General features: G+C 38.0%; 2 protein-coding genes across 2 annotated transcripts in view; both read left to right on the top strand.

The window, feature by feature from the left end:
* Nucleotides 1–25,043, top strand: part of LOC139735806 (neurobeachin-like protein 1) — a 95,781-nt gene that overhangs the window by 19,886 nt on the left and 50,852 nt on the right. Inside the window, exons 4-8 of the mRNA XM_071646556.1 lie at nucleotides 7,185–7,266; nucleotides 20,146–20,261; nucleotides 20,989–21,062; nucleotides 23,954–24,048; nucleotides 24,646–24,825. Of these exons, the coding sequence (XP_071502657.1) occupies nucleotides 7,185–7,266; nucleotides 20,146–20,261; nucleotides 20,989–21,062; nucleotides 23,954–24,048; nucleotides 24,646–24,825 (547 nt within the window). The remainder of the gene's footprint in view (nucleotides 1–7,184; nucleotides 7,267–20,145; nucleotides 20,262–20,988; nucleotides 21,063–23,953; nucleotides 24,049–24,645; nucleotides 24,826–25,043) is intronic.
* LOC139735801 (uncharacterized) lies at nucleotides 2,001–6,603 on the top strand. Its single transcript, XM_071646551.1, has 2 exons — nucleotides 2,001–5,166; nucleotides 6,218–6,603. The coding sequence occupies exons 1-2, from the start codon at nucleotides 2,603–2,605 to the stop codon at nucleotides 6,420–6,422; spliced, it is 2,769 nt and encodes a 922-aa protein (XP_071502652.1). The 5' UTR covers nucleotides 2,001–2,602; the 3' UTR covers nucleotides 6,423–6,603.

Below are 25,043 nucleotides of genomic sequence, written 5' to 3'. Positions count from 1 at the left end.
TGTGTTCTCTTCACTGAAGTTCTGGACAAAGCCCTGCTGAAGATGGAGCGTGTTAAAAATCAGAAGGGGACGATCAAATCGTTCTTCCAAGTCGTTCCAAAGGTAACTAATTTCAGTAAAATTTGAGATTCGTGTATAAATTGTTTTCTATTGGTATGTAGGCAGATTTTCTATCATATATTTTGATGGCAATTTGTATTTCAATGTTTACATGCCGAAGAATTACCCCGATTATGAAGCAGGCCTGAAGCAGGCTGTAGAGTGTGGGACTGGGAGTGCAACACGGACCGGTGGCCCAGCCGCCCGGCGCTACTGGCCGGCGGGCTCAGCCGGCGGTGCGGCTGGCTCAGCCCCGCTCAATTATTACTCTGCGCACAATTTTTAATGACTTTTGCCGCACTTTACGACCATTTTGAGGAAGTAAGAGATTTCATTTGAATTCATATTCCACCATCATAAATTGCGTTAATGTAGAAAATATTCAGATACAAATTAAAATCAAACTATTTCTAGGAAAATTTGCCTACATATCTAGAATAGTCTAAGTAATAGATCAACCAGTAATGTCTACCGTTTACAGGGGAGAACTCGGGGCCCCCTGGCCTTGGTAAACTCGAAATTCAGTTCTCCTTCCTATTTCAAGAATAATCAACAGCTAATACCAAAATCCAGGAATAGTTTATGGGTTTTTGAAGCTGTTGATTGTTCTTGCAATAGCAAGAAAAACTTAATTTTATTGAGCTGAATGTTGTGGGGCCCAGTTCTCTCCCGTGTACATACGGTATAGATCTAGATCTAGATTTGTTTGAACAAGATTTGAAAGTTGGAAAAGGTGCCGCCGTGCACCACGGTGGCGTGTAGTGTGCACATATTGTCATCCTAGAAATTTTATGATTAGTCGCTGGGAGCTACCAGATCTCTTTTTCAAGAGAAGTAGAGATCTATTGTAATAAAAAATATCCCCACTTTCAGCCCCCATGATTATTGAACAAACAGGCATTATCGTGAAAATGTGACCAGGGACTACATACGGCACTGGCGGGCAATTCTTTCTGTGGCACAGATGAATACACAAAAATCCGAATAGAATGAGTCCTGTGCACGGCCAGTGCGCAATTCATAATGATGATATGTATATTTGTAGACAACCCCACCCTGGCAGCGAATCTCGCACAGCTCAATATTAAAATTGAGGGCAGCGATTTTTATGCTCGTCGATGCATTGGGGGTTCGAAACCAGCATTGTTGAATGTTTTTGCTCTGTGAGCAATGATTACATGTATGCTTTATTCCAACAAAAAATTAATGTGTTTTTAAGACATCAAATTTGAAGTACAAATGAAGTTGAAAGAGTCGTAGGAATTGTTGGCACAAACTCCTTGTAGTCCCTGGAGACCAGTAGCACGATATAGCCAATAACTGCACATTTGATTTCGGGTATTTTTTTTTTTCTTTTTGCTTTTCCTGCTTTATTTCAGGAAAGGAAGGGAACGTTATTCATGCATCCGTCTGCCACTCTGTCTGTCTGTCTGTCTGTCTGTCTCACAGAAACTTGAACCCACAGAGTACAAGACCACATCTCATTTGGAAATGAATATCAAATTGGCAACAAATATTTTCTAATTTCATTACAATTCAGTGAAACTTGATTTGTGTAGACAATATAAAAATATGAACACTTGGCAATCCTTTCCAATATATAAAGTTGCGAATTTGCACCTATAATAGTGATTTTGAATCTTTAAATGTTGCCAATTTTAAGGATTAGCAGCTTATGTTGCCTTTAAAAAATTCCTGCGAGCCATTCTAACATATGACTGTGACAAATGAGGGCTCATATTTTACAGAATATTTTTCTTTCTTTTGGTACATAATTCTTAATAATTTTTTAACATCTTGGTGTGGTCAAGTACTCAATATGTTTTTTTATAAAAAGGGGAATTAAACTCGGACATCTATCTGCATTCAATATATATATGCAGAAAAATTAGAGAAAGAAAATGGTGTTTTTTTTTTTATACATCAAAATCGGATATCTTTTCAAGAGTTATCAATTTTCAATGTTTTGCTATAAGAATTTGCGTTATGGCCACCTATGAGGATCCTTGATTTTGGCAACTCTCCTAATATCAGTGTATTAGAGTTTGGACAACTCTCCACACAGATTACCACTATTTTTCATTTTTATGAAAGGACAGAATAAGCAAGAATAAGAATAACAAGCAAGGGGGAAATGTATACTCTTGATTAAAAAAATTGTGAAAATATGTGTACAAAACGAATGGAGAGTTGTCCATATCACAGAAATTGGCTCAGTGGCCAACTCAAGGATCCCCTAGGTGGCCATTACGCAGATTTGGTAAAACTTTGAAAATTGATAACTATTGAATGGATTATCTGATATTGCTCAAACTTTCACCATTTTCTTTCTCTGATTTTTCTGCATATAATAAAAATGCACATAGGTGGGTTTAATTCCGCTTTAACCTTGGTCATAACTTTTGAATGTGAGCAGATATGGCTTTCATATTGTATATGACCAGCAGCAAGACCTTGCACATTATACCAAAACTTTTTTTTTTACTTTTGACCCTTGACCTTGATGTTTGACCCACTTTCAAAAACTAACATTGAACATGATTTGTCTTTATTTCAGGCAGCAACTGTGGATCAAGATTTGCATGACAATGGCCAGCCAGAAAAAGAGCCAGTTCTTGTGACAGTTCAGGTGCCAGAGGAAACGGTTGGTTCTTCTCAGATGAATACAAGCACAGTTCAAAATCACATTTTGGATGGACAAATAACTGCTGTATCATTCCTCTGTCAAAAATTGAAAATCTCTTCAACGGAACTACTCACTGAGGACGTGAAATCTCATCCAGAATTTATGAGAGCTCTGACGTCAGTGTCGGCTTCAGCTATAGATTATTTCCCTCTAGTTGCTTCGTGGCAGAAACAGCAAATTTTTGTGAAGAAAGGTTCTGTTGTTTCACAAAGGCAGCAGAAGGCAGAGTCCAGTATCAGTGAACTGTCGCACCATTTGACACAGCTTGCGCAACTAAAAGTAGTAAGCGGGAATCTTGGTCTCCAGCTTAAGTCCTGTCAGCAGAAACTGACGAAAATGCTGGAAATGCTTCCTGTTCTGTTCAATGCAAAGACTGCCCTAGAAACAGCAATTGACAGTCTGCAGGCTAGTGTTCGAGCACAGAATGCCAGGAGGTTCAATCGGCTGACGGGCAACTCTGAATATAAACTGCTTGCCGGGAATTCTCTAGGCCTTAGTTGGGAGAAAGCTGTAGAGAAAATTACCGAAATGGAATCCAATGGGGACAAAAGTCTCTTCGATCCACTGAATGCTATGCAGTTGTACTCATTCCCTAGCCTAAAGGACATGTGCCATCGCTCTGACATGCTGGGGATACCAGGCCATGTTTTAGCTGAACATTTCAAGTTGACAGACGACAAACTCAAGAATGCTGTTGATGAACTCTTGGATATGTTTCCATTGCTGTGTGTTGCCAGAGGGGGACATTACGTTCTTCTAGACTATGTTGAGTTGGTATTCAGACCCAATCTTGTGTATGAGGTCCTAACCCTGGATTCTGTTGATAAGACCGAGGACTTGCCAAGCACGCAGCAGTCAGATAATGGTTCAGAAGATGGCATTTTTTTCTATCAGAAATCAGGACAAACACCACTGCAAGAAAAGTACCCACAGCTGCTTGATGTGATGATGAACTTTGTACAGCTACATGGTTTTGGTGCACACATACGCAGGCGAACTGGGACTGCAACCTCCTGTGGAGTCACCCTCGATGATGTCCGCAAACACCTTCTGGAAAATGTGGAGGGGTTGGATACTATATCGCGGACGAAAGTGTACTACTTGATGAAGCCTGCAAGAGTCAACTCAAGGGAAGCTGCCAGACACAAGGACGCACTTGATATACGTGTTGGGACGAAGTCATGTGATGTCAGCAAAGACAATCCAAATGCACATGAATATTTTGCCACTGTCTCGAACGTGCGACAGATGTGTGCAATGTATCCAGATGAATGTGTAGCATTTTCATGTGACAGCAAGGCCAAGATCCATATTGGAGGACAAGCTGTGTCCAGATACCACCAGCTGAGAACATTTTTTCCTGGCGATGATACCCCACACTATGCTGACCATGATTTTCCAGTCCCTGGCTATCTAATCGAACCTGATGGCTACCTGCAACTTCAGATGAAAGAGGCTGAAGCCCCAAGCACTAAGGACAAATGTGGCAGAGATGTGGTGGAAGTCCCTTCCACTGGTCCCCTCTGGGTTTTCAATCGGACTGTGAAAAACACTTCCACAACTATCGAAGACCATATGAATGATCTGAAAGTGATAATGAAGGACAATCCCAGTCTAGACAAGCCCATCTTGGTACTTGTAACTGACGGCGGCCCAGATTGGACACCTAAAACGAATCTGAATGAATTCTTCCTTGGTAAGCTTTGGAAGGAGGGAAAGTATGACATGTTGATCAGTACGTGCATGCCAGCTGGTCTCTCTCGCTACAATCCAATTGAGCACCTCTGGTCTCCATTGTCGAAGTTTCTGGCAGGTGTGTCTCTCCCGGCATGCCTGCCAGGTGAGACGGTTCCACCTGCTCTTCAGAGTATTTCACCTGACGAGAAGTTGGAAAAGGAGACAATTGTGTTCGAAAATGCTCTGAACCGTCTGAACATGTACTGGGATGGGAGAGTCCACGATGGATTCAGGATCACTTCTAAAGCTGTGTTACCCAACGCAGGTGATGAAAATGGGACATACACTGTTGTTCGGAACATGTTCCACTCCAGTCTACGTGGAATCCGGGAGTCTTCAGATTTGTCTGAGGCCCATGATGAGTGGAAGTACATCTCTGCGCATATGGACAGGAGAAGTGGCTTTGTGTGCTTCCGCAAGGGCAGTTGTGGAGAAAGCACATGTAAGTGCATGGAAGATGGAGTCCGGGCTTCAAAAGTGTGGAAGATGCCAAGTGGTGACAAATGGCTGTTCCCTCCAATAACCCCTGACCCTGAACACCCAGGCCATTACAAGACACTCCGCCAGCTGGAAAGATCGTTGGCCTTCAGTAGTCCAGATCAGCACTTGAAGAACTTTGAAGCTCGCAGCTGCACTCACTGCAGGTATGATTATTGTGCTGCATATAATTTCTAATAAATTTTTTTCTTTACTTACTACTGTTTAATGTCATATGCAGTGTGAATAAAAGACACTGTATATGATATCAGTGATCTATAGTTCATTTTTGAATAGGTTTCTCAGCACACCACTAGTTTTATTTTCTCTGCACTGGTGTGTTTTCACAGAACACAGAAGTCTATACAATCTTGAAATATGGACTAAAGTTCCTAGTTAGTTGCTCATTCAAGTTCATTTCAAGTTCATTTCAAGTTAATTTTTCCACAAATCAAAATATAAACACAATATGAAATATTAAACACAATTATACAAGTATTCATTATCTTTCATATTCTCCATTTATTTGTTGCTCATTTTCATTTCAAGTACATTTTCCACAAATTGAAATTACACAATACAGAATAATATAATTATACATGTATTCAATATCTTTCATATTCTCAATTTATTTGTTGCTCATTTATTCATTTCGAGTTCATTTTTCCACAAGTTAAAATTACACAATTCAAAACAATATAATTATACTGTACATGTATTCAATATCTTTCATATTCTCCATTTTTTGTTGTTGCTCATTCATTTCCTTTTTATATTTGGAATAAAAATTGAATTGCTACTGATACAATACATGCATAGACCATTGGACAACAGGGGCGAAAGAGTTTTAAAAAATCAAAGCAATAATAAACTCTATGTGTTTAATATAGCCCAGCCATCACAGAAGAGATTTGCCCTGAAATACATGAACATAGTACAGAACTGTGTGGTTGCTCTACATTTTAAAATAAACCCAGTGGGCTACCACATTTTGGAAATCAGTAACCTACACTGTGACTGAAGAATATGTTGTTGCAGATATATATAATTTTATAATAGTGACTTTTTCATCCTAGCTGTGGCTATTCAAATTAACTTCTATCTCCCAGCAGTGTATTAATTGCCCCATGGGCACATTATTTCTGCATATTTCTGCCCTCCTGATCTTGTGCTCTAAATACAGAAACTAATGTGGCCTTCTCTTTCCTTTACTTTCAGATACATTTTCACCAGCAAAGCCGATGAAGAGAAGCACACCAAATTGATCCACGGTGGAGTACGTGCTTTGAGGGATGCCAATCAGGACAAGGCCAGCCACAGATGCCCAGTGTGTGACCAGAAGTATCCCACTCGGTATCGACTGCTGAAGCACCAGGATGAGGAGGGACACAAACTGAAGAAAGGCAGACCAAGCAAGAACTAAGGAGGGAAACAAACTGGAAAAAAAAAAAAACAGACCAAGCAAGAACTGAACACAGTGAAAATAAAGCTACGGTCACAAATGGCCCTGCGAACGCCATACGAATGATTTTTGTCCCATTGTGGCTGTACAAATTAGTCCTTCGTACGGCGTTCGCAAGGACCTTTGTGACCGTAGCTATAAAATGTGGGGGAAAAAATCAACATTTTCTTCGTACACTTTTTGGGGGGAGGGGGGGGGGTCTTGAAAAGTGTATGGTTTGTACACTTGTGAAAATGTTGATAATTGTGAATGACCCCTTACAGGTGTATGTCAATTGTAGGAGATTTAGCATGTGTATTGTACACATGTGTGTGTGTGTATGTACAATGTATACATTGTACATCTTGTGCATGTTAGTACAATGTGTACATCTTGTGCATGTCTGTATTTTTGGAACAAAGTGCTCTCAGCTACAAGATAAATGTATTATTAAAGAACACTCACTCATATTGTCTGCTTAACTTTCATCTCGAGTGCTAAAAATGTCAGGAAGCCTGTTGTAAATCAGGTTCCATGGGGGTAACATCCTAAGCTCCATGCTCATGAGTGTGTTTGTGAAGCAGCTCTAATTAATTAACCTTCAAATTTCCTCCAGAGGTGCAATCCAGACTGCAGAAGACTGGTTCTCCCAAACAACGTCATGCGTGGTATACAAAAATAGCCCCTGTGGTTTGACGTTGTTTTTCTCTCTCTCTTCTCCGTTTCTACCCTTGATACATTCAGGCACCATGACAACATCGCCCTCGTTGGGTCATGTGAATACTTCAAGCACATCATTCCACTAGCGACAGCTGCCTTCAAAATAGTGAGTATCTTCTTCCATGTTAATCCATGAACGAACCAGCACAAAAATCTGACCAGATCATCCTACCCCCCCCCCCAAAAAAAAAGGAGGGTGCTAAAGGGTAAACTGGCTGTACACTGTCATTTACAAGTTTTATTTGTGCACTTTAATTTCTGTCATTGTTTACAGGAGGGTCATACATTTTAATCACAAATTAATTAAGCAAATATAGACTACAAATTCTTGTACTTTGCAATTGTGATGAGATACAAGCATTACATATAAGTGACTATCTTTAGAAACAAGCAAATAATGTGGAAGTCAAGAGCATTTGAATGTGAACAAGTATCCTAGTGCAGTCTATTTTAGGTATCTGGAACAGCTCTTTTGAGTCCCACCCACACACAACCAAAACTGGTGTATGAAATCACTTTTATGAACGTAATGCAAAATCGTTTTTCCTGTGTGTGAGCATGACAGAATTTATATAAATGACATGCAAAAGAAATCATCAATCTTTTTGATCCCATAATGCAACTTTCAACATCAGATTTACACACTCAGGTGCCCAGAGTCATACTCTGGTCATTGTGTAGCTATACGTTTGCCCAGTCTGGAGATTCAAAGCACGTTATTTTGCAGTGGAGTGATTTTTTTTCCCCATTAATTAGGTTTAACTGTGGCAAATAAAATCTTGGGTTTTGGGTTTGTTTGTTTTTTTGCATCGTGTTGCAAAAGTTGGTAACTTCCAAGTGTGAATTCAGTTACTGTCTCAATTCCTTTTAAACCTGCAAAGACTGTGAATATCAGCGTTGCTGACTTTTAAAGGATTTGCCGCGTATTCTGTTTTGTCGGATGTGTTCAGACGGCATGTCCACGGTGCAGTAGCTTTTTCGTGAGCAGGGGTATGTGTGAAGAGTGTAATGTTCGGTTTACCGTCACAGTAATGTTGTGTCATGAGGGCCATTGACACTGCATGTGGAAATAAAAAGTTGTGACATTTTATATGTTATTTAAAGATTGCGGCATTAATACTGTAAAAGTGGAAATTTTCGCGGTGTTAAAATTTTCGTGCATTTCGCGCAACCAGAAACTAGCGCGAAAATAAAAGCACGCGTATATTTTCGCTTGTCATGTGTTCCTGTGTGTGATGTCTTGATTCCGCGGAATTAAAAACACGCGAAACTCTTCTCACCCAGCCAAGCGCGAAAAATTAGTCGCGCGAAAATATCCACTTTTACAGTAGTTGAAAATTTGCCAGGCAAGTGAACCTAAATGCCATCTGAAACATTGCTCGAAAAATTGCTCCCCACATTTGTTACGACCAAAATCACACTGAGAATGATTGCACACAAGAACCAAAATATGTTGATGTTCAGGCAGTTTGATATATCAAGTTGTGTACAGACTTGTCAATCAGTATAATTAATACACAATACAGTACTCTCCGCGTAATCGGGTATCGCTTAAACGGGTACTCCGTTTGATTGGGTAGTAATGTCAAAATCAGTTCCAATGCACATTAAAATTACCTGATAATCGGGTTGCCTCTCCACATAAATGGGTAAATAATTTTCTTCTAATCTAATTTCTACCCATATTTTATCGCAGATATAACATTTTAAGAAATCCTGCATGTCAAATTTCCACGGCTAATCGCATTCTCTGCTTAATAAACAACAAAGTTTTTTTGAAGACATATTTGTTCATAAAAAGAGTGTAAATTATTGCTCGTGACTGAGCAAGTGCAAGGTATGTATAATGTGCCGTGCAAGCACGTGTGATAAGCATACGGTGTAGGTGTTTGGTGCAGTGTACTCTGCATGTACATACACATTGTGTGTGTCAATTGTGAATGAGACGTATTCTTCTGTTTAATCGGGTACTCCGTTTAATGGGGTAAGAAACGCTGTGTTCAAGCCTACCCGATTATGCGGAGAGTACTGTACTTATATATCAATACAATGACAATGTACATGTAATCACTTTAATATCCAAACAATAACAATGCAGTCACTTTAATATCCAAACAATAACAATGCAATGTCTTATAAGTGGTACAGGTGAATGTTATAATCACAAGTTTCGTGTAATCCCATTATGTATATTCATGACACATTGCAATTTTTCTATAAACTGCCCTTTTTAATACAGTGTATGTGACACTTTGCAATGAGAAAACTTACTGCCTAAAATTTGTGTTTGTCATGTGACTTCCACTATTCACACCCCCATGGCCAAAATGCAATGTGAAGCCAGCTGGCCAGACTATTGCGACATCACAATCAAAGTTGTGTGAGTAGCAAACTTGCAATGCTTCTTATCCTATTGAGGATGAGCTCATATCGCTGTAGACACCTGCCCGAGTACATGTATACTCAGGACTAGTCTTCAGTAGGTTAAACTTTGCAGTTCTTTTTGTTGCAGTGTTAGCAGAAAAGCACAAATATTACAATTTTCCAATGTTGAGATATTTTGCAATGAGAACGGGCCTGTGTTGAGAGCACCTGAGGGCTTTGCTTGTCGATGATGTCACAGTCTTTACATGACTCAGGTTGCTATTTTTAGATACCTATTAATCGAAAACCATGTCAAAAGATTATTTTGAAATCAACCACTCATACTTTCTCAATACTTGTGACATTGCATATAACAAGCCAGCAATATGTTGCCAGATCTGTCTTGTTTTGTTTCTTTGTGTGTGTGTTTGTTCATTTGTTTGTTTATGTTTTTTGTGTAGGTGAAGTCTAATTCTGAGAGAGAAGATTTGTAGCTCTCAAAAAATGTGGAACCTTCATCCAAATTTGATGTTCCTACCCCACCAAGAATTAATGATGGAATAAGCAAACGTGCAGGAATGCCTACATTTTTCAGAAGAGTCTACTTAGGTGCACTGAGTCACCTTGCCAATTGTGTGCGGAACAAAAGGGATTTAAATCTCCCTAGCAACCACTGTAAAGAGATTACCAGAGTTGAAAACTTCATATGTACTTTCACTGAAAAAAAAAACGCGCACACACAGCCATCATAACAATGACAACAACAACAACAACAACAACAACAACAACCTTGCTGTTCATGATCATTTCATTGTTATTGGCACTATGCAATGCCAGATTTATTGACCGATTCTGTGACGGGCTATGTGTATTTTTGGCATGCGCGCAGCCATACTGGGTGTATCATCCGACCCCCCCTCCGCACTCCCCCACCCCTCTCCCTACATTAGCACGCGCGCAGAATGAAAAACTGCTTTAGCCAATGGGCGTCTCGTACTGAGTGCGCGAATGCTTGCTAGTGCGCGAACCTTTGTTACAAGTGCGTGATAAACATGTTGCCCCGGGGTGGGGGAGAGCAGGGGGGTCGCTGATACACACCGATACACCCACTATGGCTGCGCCCTGTGCCGTAAAATGTCTGCTGCCCTCAACGAACCCGAATCGGTCTTCTTTATGTACATGCATGCAAAATACACTTCATGTTCATTTTATCCTTTCTCAAGCTGTCATATCTTGAAGCTATTTGCTCATTTTACGACAGCCTTATGCATTCCAATTCCGCCAATACATCACCATGTATTCCTCTATCTTGGATAGATCAAAATTAACACATCTTTCCATGCTGTTATCAAACTGTTTAAAGTATAAACAGAAGCAGATGAATTAGACACTTCTGATACAATATTTCTTCCTATTACACAAAAATACTCATTAAAATGTGTTGCTGCAGGGTCGATAAAATGATCATTGACTTGCAATGATTCGATATGATTATTCTGCCTTTGTTTATTCATTACATCATTAATAAGAGACCGTGTTTTCTTTAAATTCCCATGCACACAACTGAATTTCTTGTAATAATATTCACGCTTCCTTTTACGTATTTCCTTATTAACTAAATTCCTATGCTGTTTAAATTTCTGTTCATTGGTGGCAGTACGATTCCTGAGATACTTACGATGAAATAAATACTTCTTTTTACACATTTTTCAAAGCGTGCTATTAAACCATGGTTTGTCATTCCTTTTTACTCTGTGCATGCACGTTTGTAGTGGAAAACACTTGTTATAGAATAGGAGATATTTGGCAAGAAAGGCTTCAAATATTGATCATCTACATTTAATATGCGTATTGACAACGTACTCCCAGTCAGAGACAGCATAAAACCCCATCATCACCTGCAGAGTATTTGACCCAAATGCATTATTTTGAGGCCTATTGGAAAATCAATTCTTTGCAACTGTGTTGTTAAAGTTAATGATGCTTTGTTACATTTGTCTGATTATGAACAATATAGCTGACCTGTTCAGAACCATTCAAGCACCTGTTACGCACCTGTTAGGAACCATTCCAGAACCATTCAAGCACCTGTAAAGCACCTGTTAAGAACAATTCCAGAACCATTCAAGCACCTGTAAAGCACCTGTTAAGAATCATTCCAGAACCTGTTACTTTCATTGTACCAGTAGGCATTATGCCAGAATATCAGTATCAAAGGTAATTGTAATTGATCAGTCATTTATTGATTTATTGATTGAGTTTTATGTTGTATTTTTTGTTGTTGTTTTCAAAGCTTTGTCATACTACATTATTAAAACTTCATAGAAGATATGATCATTAGTATGATTATATGAGATTGCATACTCTTTAAGGTACACATGTAACAATAGATTTGCAATTCAGGATATTTCTCTAGCAAGACACTGCTACAGATACAGTTTAAAATGATTTTCATACCCCACAGTGTGTTGTTTTATTGATAGCATCATGAGTCATGCTGGATGAAAGTGCCGCATTACCCATTTTGAGATCAAGCTTATCATATATCCAACAAAAACTGTACAATCAAACACGTGTGTGTTGCCTCTAATTATTATCACTCGAATGCTACATTGATGATAATTGAAGGTTGAAAATGCACCGGATATTCTCATGCTTGGCATTTTCCACATGCGGGGCGGCATTTTAATTTTCACACAGAATTTTCTGTTTTAGTGATGAATGGATGTTGTTTGAGAGGGCAGGATTGTTAGGTACGTGTAGCCCCTCAACAAAATCGGCGTGCTCCCCCTGATCAGAAGAATTTATGTGGATTTGCAAAGATCACATGGGCTTGATGGAAACTGCCGGGGATTGTGGCGCGGTAATCGCAGAATTAACAAGTTCTCAGGCTCTGCAACATTACAGATGTGATGCTGGAACAAGATACTGTGGCAGTGTATTTACGGTTTTGACCCATATATCTGCTTTTGGATCAGCTGTGTAGATATTTAGGGGGGCCCCTCATGTTTGATTTGCACAAGAGCAGCAGATTCAATGAGAGATCAGTGTTTAGGAGCAGGGAACCAAATTTGTTGAAACAGTCAACGAAAAATGAGCAGAGTGCATTGTCAGGGACGGAAATACTCATAAGCTTGCTGTTGATTAACCTTGATCAAATCAGTGTTATTTATCCACACAAAAAATAACTGTTTTATCAGTGTTCAAGATGTTATTGTGGTATCATAGTGAAGAAGTATTAAAATCAGTCATATTCAGTTGAAGAAGCTAAACCCACAATGTAGTGGCAGCATTGTTTTATGTTATTGTTGTCATTATTGCCAGTATTATTACTATTGTTAGCAGTATCAATGTCATTATCATTATTAGCAGTCGTATAGGTATTAACATCATCATTATTATTACTAAGATACGCTTCATATCATCATCAATATCAGTAGACAATGAAAACATGGGTTTCCGTTGCAGTATGTAGTGTTTACCTGTTGATTTTCAGCAGAGGTGACTTCACTAGGGACAGGCAAAGTGAATCATCACACTGTCTTTCAATTTGCAGTAATGTAGTTCAGGAGAAATTCTACATGGATGAGTGCTGATTTCTGAGAAATCAGACAAACATTACATTATTCATTAGATCACACTTTATGATTACATCGACAGCAGTTGGAACCCAGTAATTGGTATCTTCCATATGAACAACACAGCCAGAAGTGATCTGTTAAATGCCCTTCATTAAATAAATGCACATTCATTCAATCAATCATTCATCCATTCTTTCTATCGATCATTTATTCATTTCTAAAAGTGTGCAATAGCATTTTTTTCAGATCTTCTCAAAAGATTCAGTCCCCCTTGATACCAGTTGCACAGAGTATGCACTGACTTTTTAATAGTTAGACTGTATACATCCCTTTCTAAAAGCTATTAGTACTGCTGCAACCCGATTTACACATAATGCCAATGACTTTGTATGTTACTTAAATATGAGAGTTACATAAAGTGTGTCAATACCCTTGTGCTAATTTTGGGAATATTCATTCCCCCCCACCCCTTTATTTTTACAAATAAATGATTCAAATAGGGCAAGTATCAAGGCAATTGAGGCTCTTTAGATAATATATTCATATTCAATATGCAAATCAAATGACCATCGCTTTCTTGTTCATTATATGATTCTGTTCAATTTTTATTTCCATCAGTCGTTGACCTTTTACTACTTTTATTCCAAACAGCAAATTGGTCCTAAAAAATATTCTCCTCTTTGATGTTCTGTCAAAGTTAATCATGTTCATACACATCTGTCCCAATCCTTCTGTACTTAAAGGACAAGTTCACCTTCATAAACATAAGGATTGAGAGAATGTAGCAATATTAGTAGAACACATCATTGAAAGTTTGAGGAAAATCAGACAATCCGTTCAAAAGTTATGAATTTTTGAAGTTTTTGTGCAGTAACCGCTGGATGAGAAGACTACTGCAGTGTATGAATAACTTAGATGTCGCATGCGTACAACGATATGGGCATTTCCGTGAGTTGTGCGACATGACCACCAAAATTTTACCCGCATATTTCAGGACAACTGATAATCTTACTTTGTTGGCCATAGTTTGAAGTGTGTGAAACCAACTTTACCTTTAAGAAAAGTTCCCTTTTGTGCATTTTTATACCTTTTGAAACCAGAAAGCATTTTTTGACCTAAAAATCCCTAAAAATGCATTTTTGTTGCTCTTTGTGTTTATTTTTTATATTTGAGGCTCAAATCAAACTTTGTTTGGTTTTACAAATCAAAAATATATTAATCTAGCAGTAAATAAAGTGGAGACCTCGATATAAGATATGTACTTCTGACATCAGCGTGCTCTTACATAGCTCGAGAAGCTGCTGTAACGTGAGTTACCGAAACATGAACTTTTTAACCTAGCAATTTTACTATGCCCAACTGAGACATGGTATTTTGGATTATCAAATAACTATGCAGCACACATCCAAGAAATATGATGGGACTTATAGTCTTTGCTTCAAATTCTCATAACAGAGGTCTTAAAATTGTAACGTGAGTTACCGTGTAACGTGAGTTACCACAATGTAACGTGAGTTACCGACATGATTTTTCTTTAATACCAAGAAATGATATGAAGGTTGTGATTGTAAGTAACCAATGAGTACATGATTACTGAACTCTTGTATTAAGATTCTATTTCCAGTAGATTGTTATTCTCTTGGTCTCTCTCTCTATCACCAAACCAACTGGTCTACATGTACAATGTATTAATTACACATGTTCATCACATGTGCTTCAACAGGTTCCATACTATTTAATATTACAGTGCATGTATACTTATCTGTTACGAAAGTTGTTAAAAGACATTTCCTCTAAAGCTGCATGTACCTTGTTCCAGCAAATTATCAAAATTTTGTGATAACTATTAATAGCCTTCTGATTGGAATAATCACTGCATGATTACTCTTGAAAGGTTCTTGTTTTTGTAATTCAAGTAATTACTATTTGACATTTCATAGTTTATACCTACCTGTATAGACCAAAGCCATTGTTTATGAGGCTGAAACATTTACATGTGAACAGAATTTTAAGATTGGAGCTCGCTTCCTGCTGTTTTTTTCAGAGATTTTTGAGAACTGAACATTGTGAATTTGACACGCTTATGTGTTTTATACTATTCTACTCTGAGGTTTTAGCTATGTTGTTGCAAAATCCTACAATGAAACTTTTCCATGTTTACTATAATTTACTTTACATGCTGATCTATTACCCAAAACTTGTTTAATGTGAACCGCATTATCAGACATTTTCTTTAAGAGCTGGACAGTCATGTACCTTAAAGCAAACTATCAACATTTTGTGATATTAATAGTTAGCCTCCTGATCACAAAATATTTACTATTCATGTTTTTCATTGGGATTTACTGCTTCAGTCTGCTTGATTACTCTAGAAAATACTGGTATACTTTTTACATGTATACATGTACAATTTAAATAATGGCTGCTTGACATTTCATAGACCAAAGCCATTGTTTTTTAAGGCTTAAACATTTATGAACATGTTTTATTAAACTGATCAATACTGGTAGCAAATAACTAAAATTTGTCTGCAGTTTCTGTAATTCAAGTCTAATTTCTGTACCAGTTGAGTATAAGAATTTGTAAGCAAATCAAACATACAAACAATTGATTATTGAGTAATTCAAACAATTATCAAATAATTGGAATATAAATTGCATTGTTTAAAAGTTAAAAGATTTATTGAAATATTCATTTCTGAACCTTTAAACTCTCCACAGACTACATGTACAGGTCTCTAGTCTTGTGACTCAGTGTATTAAATGGAATAGTTTATGGATGACTTGTTTTATCTAGATAGCCTGAAATCCATTTAAATCTAGTAAAATAAAAAAACAATCAAATCAAATTCTCAAGTAAATCCTCAATTTCTGATGCATTTGTTAACTGGAAAAGAGTGTAATTTAATGAAATAGACTCTGTTTCATATCATTTTGTTGAATACAATTTTTGTCTCAGTACAAATGAAAGCTTGGAAAACGACTCAATTAAAAATGACATTTATCTTCAAGTTGATATTCTAAATGTAAAGTTTCCTGCCTTTTGGTAATCTCATGGATAAAATGGGATTAATTACTGTCAGATCAATGTTCAAATCAATTTAGATTCTTTATTTATGGAGTTTGTTTGTGAAAAAAAGTTGTCTTGATAACTTTTCTTTGGATTATTAAGACAAAAAATCGTCTTTTGATCATGTGGACAAACTGTAACGTGAGTTACCGTAACGTGAGTTACCGCTTCACATGACGATAGCTGGAGAATGTAAGACAATTTGAATTTTTACCATACTCGGTGATGTATGTTGTTAGTCCATGACTTTGACACAATAGACTTTAAAGTCTCTCTTTTTCTTGTTTGAGGAAACTTTTGAATATAAGACATGCCAAATTTTTGCATGTCCAAATTATGTAACGTGAGTTACCGACATTTGTAGCGTTTTTTCTCATAGTTCTCATAAGAGTCTGTGGATGTAATGTTGCTGTGAGGTAGGATGGAGGTGCATGATACTCATTCACATACAGTAACTCATATCACTAATTTGGTTTTAAGGATATTGATCTCAACGACCTAATTTTGAGTTCAAAATGTAACGTGAGTTACCGTTGAAATGCCCATATAAGGAAAATAAAAAGAGAATTTCACAAAATGCCATCTTTTGAAAAAAGTACACATTCCCCTGACTCGTTACCGACAAATGTTATGGGCAATATTATTCCCCCTGCATTTAGAAAGAGGCAAGTCAAGAGCTCTTTTATTATGCGAAAAAAGTGAAAATATGTTGAATTTTCTTTTACATTTTCTTTATACTGTTGTACGCATATGACTCACAAGCTGTAGTAGTCTCCTCATCCAGCGGTTCCAACACAAAAATTTTAAAAATTCATAACTTTTGCATCGATTGTCCAATTTTCCTCAAACTTTCACTGATGTGTTCTACTAATATTGTTGCATTCTCTCAATCCTTATGTTTATGAAGGTGAACTTGTCCTTTAATGAAGAGTTTATATGTGACCGTGCACCTCAAAACGAACATAAAGTCGCACACACTGATTTTGCGTGAGGACTGAAAATAAGTGAAATGGGTCAACCTAGCCGAACTTGACTTTTTCATATTTTCTGAAAGAGCGGGTCTTCTTTTACATTATGCTAAAATTTGGTATCATAAAACGGGCAGGAAAGTGTGTTTTTTAGCAGTTTATCTCGAACATTTTTGGTAGAATAGTGTGATTAAGTGTGTCTTTAGAATCCCTTTTTCATTTCTGAAAAACCTTCTCCACACTCTTCACTTTCAACTCTAATAACTTTTGAAAGGATAGTGCTACTGCTTTGAAACTTGGCATTAATTATAGACAGAATGTGTTAATGAGGCATGCTTAATTTCAGTTCAATCTGATAATCCCTTCATTGTTGTTACTCTGGTGGTTTATTTCCCTTTTTTTTTGTCCCATTCATCGCACAGCCAGCATGGTTTGGTAAAGATTAAGCGCTTGAATAGACACTGTACTTCAGAGCCTCTTTTCTCAGTTCACACTTTTCCTGAGTTTGTGCTTTCTTTCCAATATTTAGATAGGTTAGGAGAGTCCATTTGATTTGAGTTATACATCATTTTAAAGCTTAAAGTCTGCTCTTTCAGAATAAGATCTTAACTAAAAATTCATGTCTGGCGACTTTTTGTTTGTTTTGAGGTGCAGGGTCACATATGCAACATACCCGCCTGGTGACGATATAATATTTCATTTTAATGTTGTATCCTTTTTTTTTGGGGGGGGGGGGGGTGGGGGAAGGAGAAGCCTGCACATTTTTGTGAGTTTTTTTTCTTTGTTTTGAAGCTGCATTGGTAGATCCCAGTGCAAGACCAGCTTAACTCCGCTTAGAGCATGTCAACCAGATCTGCAATCTATAAATAGTGTTGATACTTACCGTACTGTAGTTTCAAGTGAATTGATGTTTTGCGATATGAAACATGCCTTATCACGAAATGTACACACAACCAAACACACAAACTGAAACAAGCTAAAGACTGAGATAAGGAGGGGAAGTCTAGTACATTACATGTGAGCTGCTGCCAATTCCCTGTGCATGCCTTATTTGCTCAACCATTTGATGTTCCTCAAAAAGTGTTTGTTATCAAATACAGTGTTGAGGCACTTTATTTCGCCCCATGCAATTATCTGTCTGCGTTCGGAGACCTGGTTCAGGGACAAGTGGTTCTATGTTTAGAAAAGTCACATTGCCTGATGTTCAGGGCACATTCTTTAATGTTTTTGTCCTTGGAATTCTCATTTAGGTTTTGGCTTTTAAGAATCTGGAAGAGAATCTCATGAATTTACAAGTGTAATGTGTCTGTCTGGGGTTGTTGTTGTTTACAGCATCCATGTCTTATTGTTTGCCTATAACGGTGTCACACACAGTGGTAGATCAATTGCAGAACACACACATGTGTGCACACACACACACACACACACACACATCTGTTCAAGAATCAACTTACAATACAGTCTAACCTAAACTGTGACAGAGGAAAGATAGAATATGAGGCAGAAAGAAAACATGTAGTGTGTACTTATTGTAAAAAGTAGCAGGAAATTGATGACCAGAATGACGCAGATCCCATAAAAGATTTTGTATAAACAAGGAAGTTCAAATTTTAGTAATCGTGCATCATGATTCCACATGTTACATCATAACTTTTGTTCTTTTTTAGCTTAATGATTTTGAAAAAAAAAAGTTGTTTCTCTCTGAGATGTTGATATTGATATTGCATATTTGGTAGAAAGCAATCATGCCTTGTTTTATGGTGAGAAAAGGCTTTTACTCTGTTTGAGTCACGTTGGCAAGGTTCATGATGTACCAGGGAGGTGACCTCCCTGGATGTACAAAGTCAATTACATTTTAGGATGGTTGTTCCAGAAGCATTAACCCTTTTTGTGCCAGAGCCTGTGGATAGTGTGTATAGCACTGTGGGGATTTCTTGATGCCATTATAGGCACTCAAGCATACAATGGGTTAAAGGCATAATTTACCATTTGCAGATGAAACAAAACCCAGCATTTATTAGTGCTCTAAAATAGATCCAAAATGTGAGTTTGGGATAGAAATAACCACTGTAAAAAAATTGAATCCGTAAAATCGATGTTAAGTATTGTTAAATATACAAAACATGAATAATAGTTATAATAAAAATGCACCCAGACTAAAACTGTCTACACTTACGGTTTAATGAGAAAAATACAGATATCTCCATTTAGGCTTTATTTGCGAAAATTTTATATGATAGGATGTTTTGTGGTACAACAGACCTACACATACATATGTACTAAATGTCATATCTTGAACATTTTTTAAATCACTGTTCCCAAAGGTAAACAGGACCTTTAAGCTACCTCCATCCACAGGTTGAAACTCTACATCACTGAGATATACATTGTACATTGTATGGGCTCCCATTTCTCTGCCATTTTGAGTCTTTCTGCTCACTGAATGTTGCAGTTTGTATGAATGAATTTAGTGTCTGGTATCATTAGTAAGGATGATAGTTTCTTGAGATCGGAGGTTTCACTATCCATAGATATGACTCTTGTGATGTACCAGCTTGAGAAAGACCTGTGAAATGGCAGTGGATGCGGATACTTTCAAGCACGATATGTTCGCGGCATGAAATTTTTGCGAATCAGAGTCGACGACCTTTTTCGCAACATGAATATGTGCATGTGCGTACCATAACAATGCACAGATGAACAGCTGCATTCTGTTCATAAATTCAACTACGAATTGTAGATAATACATGTATCTGTATAGACTTGTAGACATGTGTGTACTATAATGTGCATCTCACTTTGATGAATACACTGTATGTGTGGATACTGTGTGTGTGTATGTGTATTTAAGCACATGTATGTATACATGTATCATGTTTGTATGTGTGTATTTGGAGGGAATTTTTTTAATATTCCCTTCAGGGTTTGAAGCTAAGAAGGAACTTAGTTATTCTCTTCTTCCTTTTCTTTTCTATTCCTTTTTTTTTTCTTGTATTGTGCCAGATTCCAGATCAAGAAGGTCTCCAGAGAGAACTCCTCGTCAACTTCATCCAGCATTCTCTCCATCTCATAGAGTGTATGTACGACCCTCTGCATCTATGGAGGAGGCATCTATCCAAGTAAGCATCTCTTCATTTAGATTGTTTGTCTGTCTGTATGTCTGTTTGTCTGTCTGTATGTCAGGATGCAGCGACCTAAGATGTTATATCATTGATGAGTACATGTATATGATTTTCCCTAGTTTGTTTTTTTCTTTGATATAGAATAAGAAAACAACAATCCCAAAGCTGGACGAAAGTGAACTGGTTTTACCTCAGTTGATAATGCCACTGTTCAGTGTAAGGATACCGTATCTACTTCAAACAGTGAGAATGTATTTTAAACAGTAGGATATACTGCAAACAGTGAGTTATGAGATCAAATCGTGGGCTGCTTCCATATTTTTTTTTTACATGATCTGTTATATTTGCTGATTGATCAGTGCTATTATACTTTAATACAGAGAGCCACAGCTACATTTTGTATATAAAAAAACTTACTCTGTTTACTGTTGGCTCATGTGCAAATAGAATTTGCATATATCATAAAACATAATCCCCCTTATACAATTTACCCATAATGATGTACGTGTATGTTACGTCGATACATTCTTTCAGTCATGCACTTTTTCAAAGACCAGAATTCAAAGCCAGAGTACATGGCAGGCCTAAGTGTATGAAAGCTTATTGAAGCCCAAAACTACTTCTTTGTGGAGATATGCACGTCAATTTTTTTTATGTGTGAAATCAAAAAGTCAATTCTGTTGGATACCTCATGATCAGTTGTCATTCTTGACGATCTTTGCAGTCACTCTGGAAACACCTCCACACAAGTTTTTGGTCCCGCTCTCCTCAGCGTAGAAGTTGTTCCGTTCTTCTATGGTAAGTATCAACCCCCCTCCCACCCCCCCAAGTCCTCTGACAGTGTCTGGAAGCTTGTAGTCATCACTTTTCAAACAAACTGAAAGGGGTCACTTGTGTCAAACCCATGAGTCACACTTCTGAAATTTACTGCAGGTTCTAGGGCAATTACCCCCTGGATAATTATCCCAGGCCCTTCCCCTGACCCTAACCCTAACCCTAATCCTGAACCTAATAATACTTACCCAAACTCTAACCCTAAACCTAACCTTATCCCTAATCTTTCCTCTAACCTTATCACTAACCAGTATTTAGCCGGGGAGGGGGTAATTGTCCTCGGGGATAATTGCCCTGATACGCTACTACGCTGTGCGTCAGTGAGTACATGCAGTTGTAGTATTAACCCATTGAGGATGAGCTGATTTTGCTGTAACACATATTTCTCATTGACATCTGCCCGAGTAGTATACAGTCTTCAGTGAGTTAAACAAGATCAGTAAAAGAATGCTCAGCAATGATAGTCACTCGCGCTATAAGCAGAAATCTCTACTTGTCTGGTGTCCCAGAATGCATTTCACTGTGTTTGAGAGTCTTTGAGGATGCAACTACCAGGAGTCGCTGACTGTGTTTTGCCGTGGAAAGAAGTACACGTGTATGAAGCTACCACTTTGGATGCAACACGCCTGAAAATGTGCCTCGTAGCAGACATGTCTTATCCTTAAAAGCACTGTCAAAAGCTTGACATGACCATAATAACCTCAACTGGTAATATCCATGTTCAATTCACTTCAATTCAATTCAAATAATTTTATTTCCATGGAAAGTAATGCAAGGCATTTTACATAGTGCTTACATGAATAAATGAATTTGGGTGGCGGCAACGATGTTGATTTCCAAAATAGCACATCAGTGATATACCAAGCAAAGCCAGTATTCTGTATGGTGTTGTTTCTATTCCGTAGGGCCCTGCAGTGTGTGTATACAATTTGTATGCATGTGTGCCTTGTATTTGTATTGCCATATTGGAGCAGTGAAGAAAAGTATGAGAATTTGTTGAAGATATTTCAAGGACACGAGATACAGATACACACAAAGAATCTGTTTAAATGGAAAGCTGATTCTTGTACACACACATACACACACACACACAATTATGATAATGTCTCCTTGAAGCTCTAAAAAAACATGTATCATCCTTTAATAGTGAAAAAACCATTGCAAGCGCAAGTGCTGAATTGCATGATCTACTTTAATACACTGTATACTCAAGGAAAAGAAGCTTTCATGTAATGAATATGTGCATGTACGTACAAAGGGGACTATGACATATTATATTATCCTTGCGTAAGTATAGTAAGGTATCATATGTCCTTCCCTTGGGAGCCTGTTGTTTCCATGGCAACCATTTGGGTGAGCATATCCTTTATTGATTTGTGATGCTGAGGTTTCTTGTAATCATGGTTAAATTATCTGCATCCAAATTGTACGAGAAAGGTCAAAAAGGTTTTGTTCATGGAGCCTTGGGAAATCTGCACTACTTTTACACCTGTCCATTCTGTGATTGGAAGAAAACTTGAAAGGAATTTCACACAAATTAGTTTTTCTGCAGGATATGGAAAGATCACTTTGTACCTAGCTTTACATACATAAGTTGGCACAGAGAATGATATTTGATACCTCAACACATCTTACTAACTGGTCAAGAGAATGTATCTTTGCAAAGAATGAGGATTTGTGAAATTCCTGTTTGCTACAACTGTAGATGTAGTGTTCATATCATGTAAAGAGTGTACATGCTGTACCATTACTGTTTTACCATCCCGTGTAAAGATAGGGGTGCATGGATTCAACCAAAATTTTAAAAATTCATAATTCTTGCATTGATTGCAGAGAAGCTATCTGTTACTTTCTTATCAATATTTTGTATTTTCCCCCAAAAATAGACCCTACTGTTGTTCACAATATTTTTTTTTTTTTGGGGGGGGGGGAGGGGTTTTGCCAAAAATACTGTTTTTCGCAAATTGCATGACTGCACACAACTCTTGCAAGAAAGGTAAAAACATTATTTGTCCACAAAAAAATGTATGCCTTTTCAGTCTTTGGAATACTGCAGCTTTTGTTGATAAGTTTGACATTCCTGGGGTTGTCCGGTATGCTTACACCGTGTTTTAGGCGGCCACGACGATCTCATTTCAGGCTACCAAGGGGGTGGGGGGGGGGGGAAGGGACAGGGTGGGAAAAATTGACAGGCTGTCAGATTTTTAAACTGTCAAAAAAAAATGCCACAGCAGTCATGGTGCTGATGAGTAACCTGGAAAGCTGTGATAAAAAAGGGTGAATGCAACAAAACGTGATTGCATATAATAAACCTAAGAAAACTTGGAGGCATAGTGGTCCGTAGTGGAAAATATGTGTAGTCTAGCCTGACTGAAGGCCATGAGAACAGCGTCTGATAGATACATTTGTAGCTACAGGCTCACAGGAGTGAGGATACTCTTGTAACAAAACTAGAATATGCTAAGATAAAAGAATGAAATATCCTACCTGCCCATTGGGCACTGTGTTTTGAAAAAAACATTGCTGCCCGAGGCATCGTGGAACATGGTGTTAACATAGCATAATTCATTAACTTACCATGTACTGTAAAAGTGGATATTTTCGCGCGACTAATTTTTCGCGCTTGGCCCGCTAAGAAGAGTTTCGCGTGTTTTTTATTCGGCGGAATCAAGACATCACGCACAGGAACATATGGCAAGCAAAAACATTCGCGTGCTTTTATTTTCGCGCTAGTTTTTGGTTGCGCGAAATGCGCGAAAATTACAACACCGCGAAAATTTCCACTTTTACAGTAATCTGTTTGCATTGTGTCATGCTTTATTTCATGTTGTTTTGTTGTGCGTTCTTTTGTCTAGACTGCCTTATGGAACCCACGTGGTCGACAGCAATCAAAGTTGGACTCCATTGTCATATACTACACATGTTTGGTGCAATCGTCACAGGTTACAAGGTACGATACGATACATGGATGATGTGTGGCATTGGATGGGACATGGCCCATCCAAATGGATTGAAATGCTAGCGAAGGAAGTTATATTTCCCAAGATGGAAGTCGGGGGACTTGCAATCCGTAACCTCCACAGAAATAGCATTTCAAAACTGGAGGCTAGTACATTCTGTGTATTCTGAAGAACAGAAGTTCTCATCTGTTATATTCTATAGGTTTAGTCGAAGAACTTTTCTTCATGCATATGTACTTCCACCTTCAGATACAAATGTATGAGTATACACAGTAGAAGATTTTTTTGTCTGCATTGCCTCATACAGTGTAACCCATTGCCAACACAAAGCTGATGGGTGTTATGCAAATTCTTTGGGAGGTTGGAATCTTGTTCCAATTGGGCTGAATCTTTTTGCGTATTCTCTCGTTCAAAATGCTATTAAAATATCTTTGTGCAAATTGCCCAGCTTTCTTTCTTTCGGTATAAGCACAAAATATCTCACAGACACCATTCAAGATTCATGTGCATGTATATTTCAGAAATCTGCATGGGTTGAAGGAAGTAACGATTTTCAAGCCTGTGTATCTCCGTTTTTCTCATCCTAGTCCAATGCGCAAATGGCCACGACGCCCCCGACGGTGGACATGCTGTTCCGGCTGCTGACAAGCGAGTCGGACAACGGGGTGACCAAGGGACCCCCCACGGAGAGTCACACGGTCACAACGCTCGTCTTACGCTGTCTTGTCCAGATGATTAAGGTCATTCACAGCTGTTCGCCAGAAGAGGTTAGTCCGATCACAGTTTTAAAAATGGGTAGTTTGATAATAAACATTCTGTGAGTTGCACATATTGTTGATCTCCAAGCGCTTTCAAATTTGTTTGGCGAGCTTTACAAAGAGACGAATACTTGATATTGAAAGGTGTGGTGGAAAATGCAAAGCAGGGGTTTTGGTTGTCACAGATTTCATTGCCTTTGTGTTTGTTTTAGTTTTCGTTTGTTTCT

The sequence above is a fragment of the Diadema antillarum genome, unplaced genomic scaffold (genome assembly GCF_040938485.1).
Source record: "Diadema antillarum isolate AM-2024a unplaced genomic scaffold, OU_Dant_1.0 seq00000599_RagTag, whole genome shotgun sequence".
Taxonomy (NCBI): domain Eukaryota; kingdom Metazoa; phylum Echinodermata; class Echinoidea; order Diadematoida; family Diadematidae; genus Diadema; species Diadema antillarum.
The sequence above is the reverse complement of the archived record's forward strand: the minus strand, read 5'-3'. Positions and strand labels throughout refer to the sequence as shown.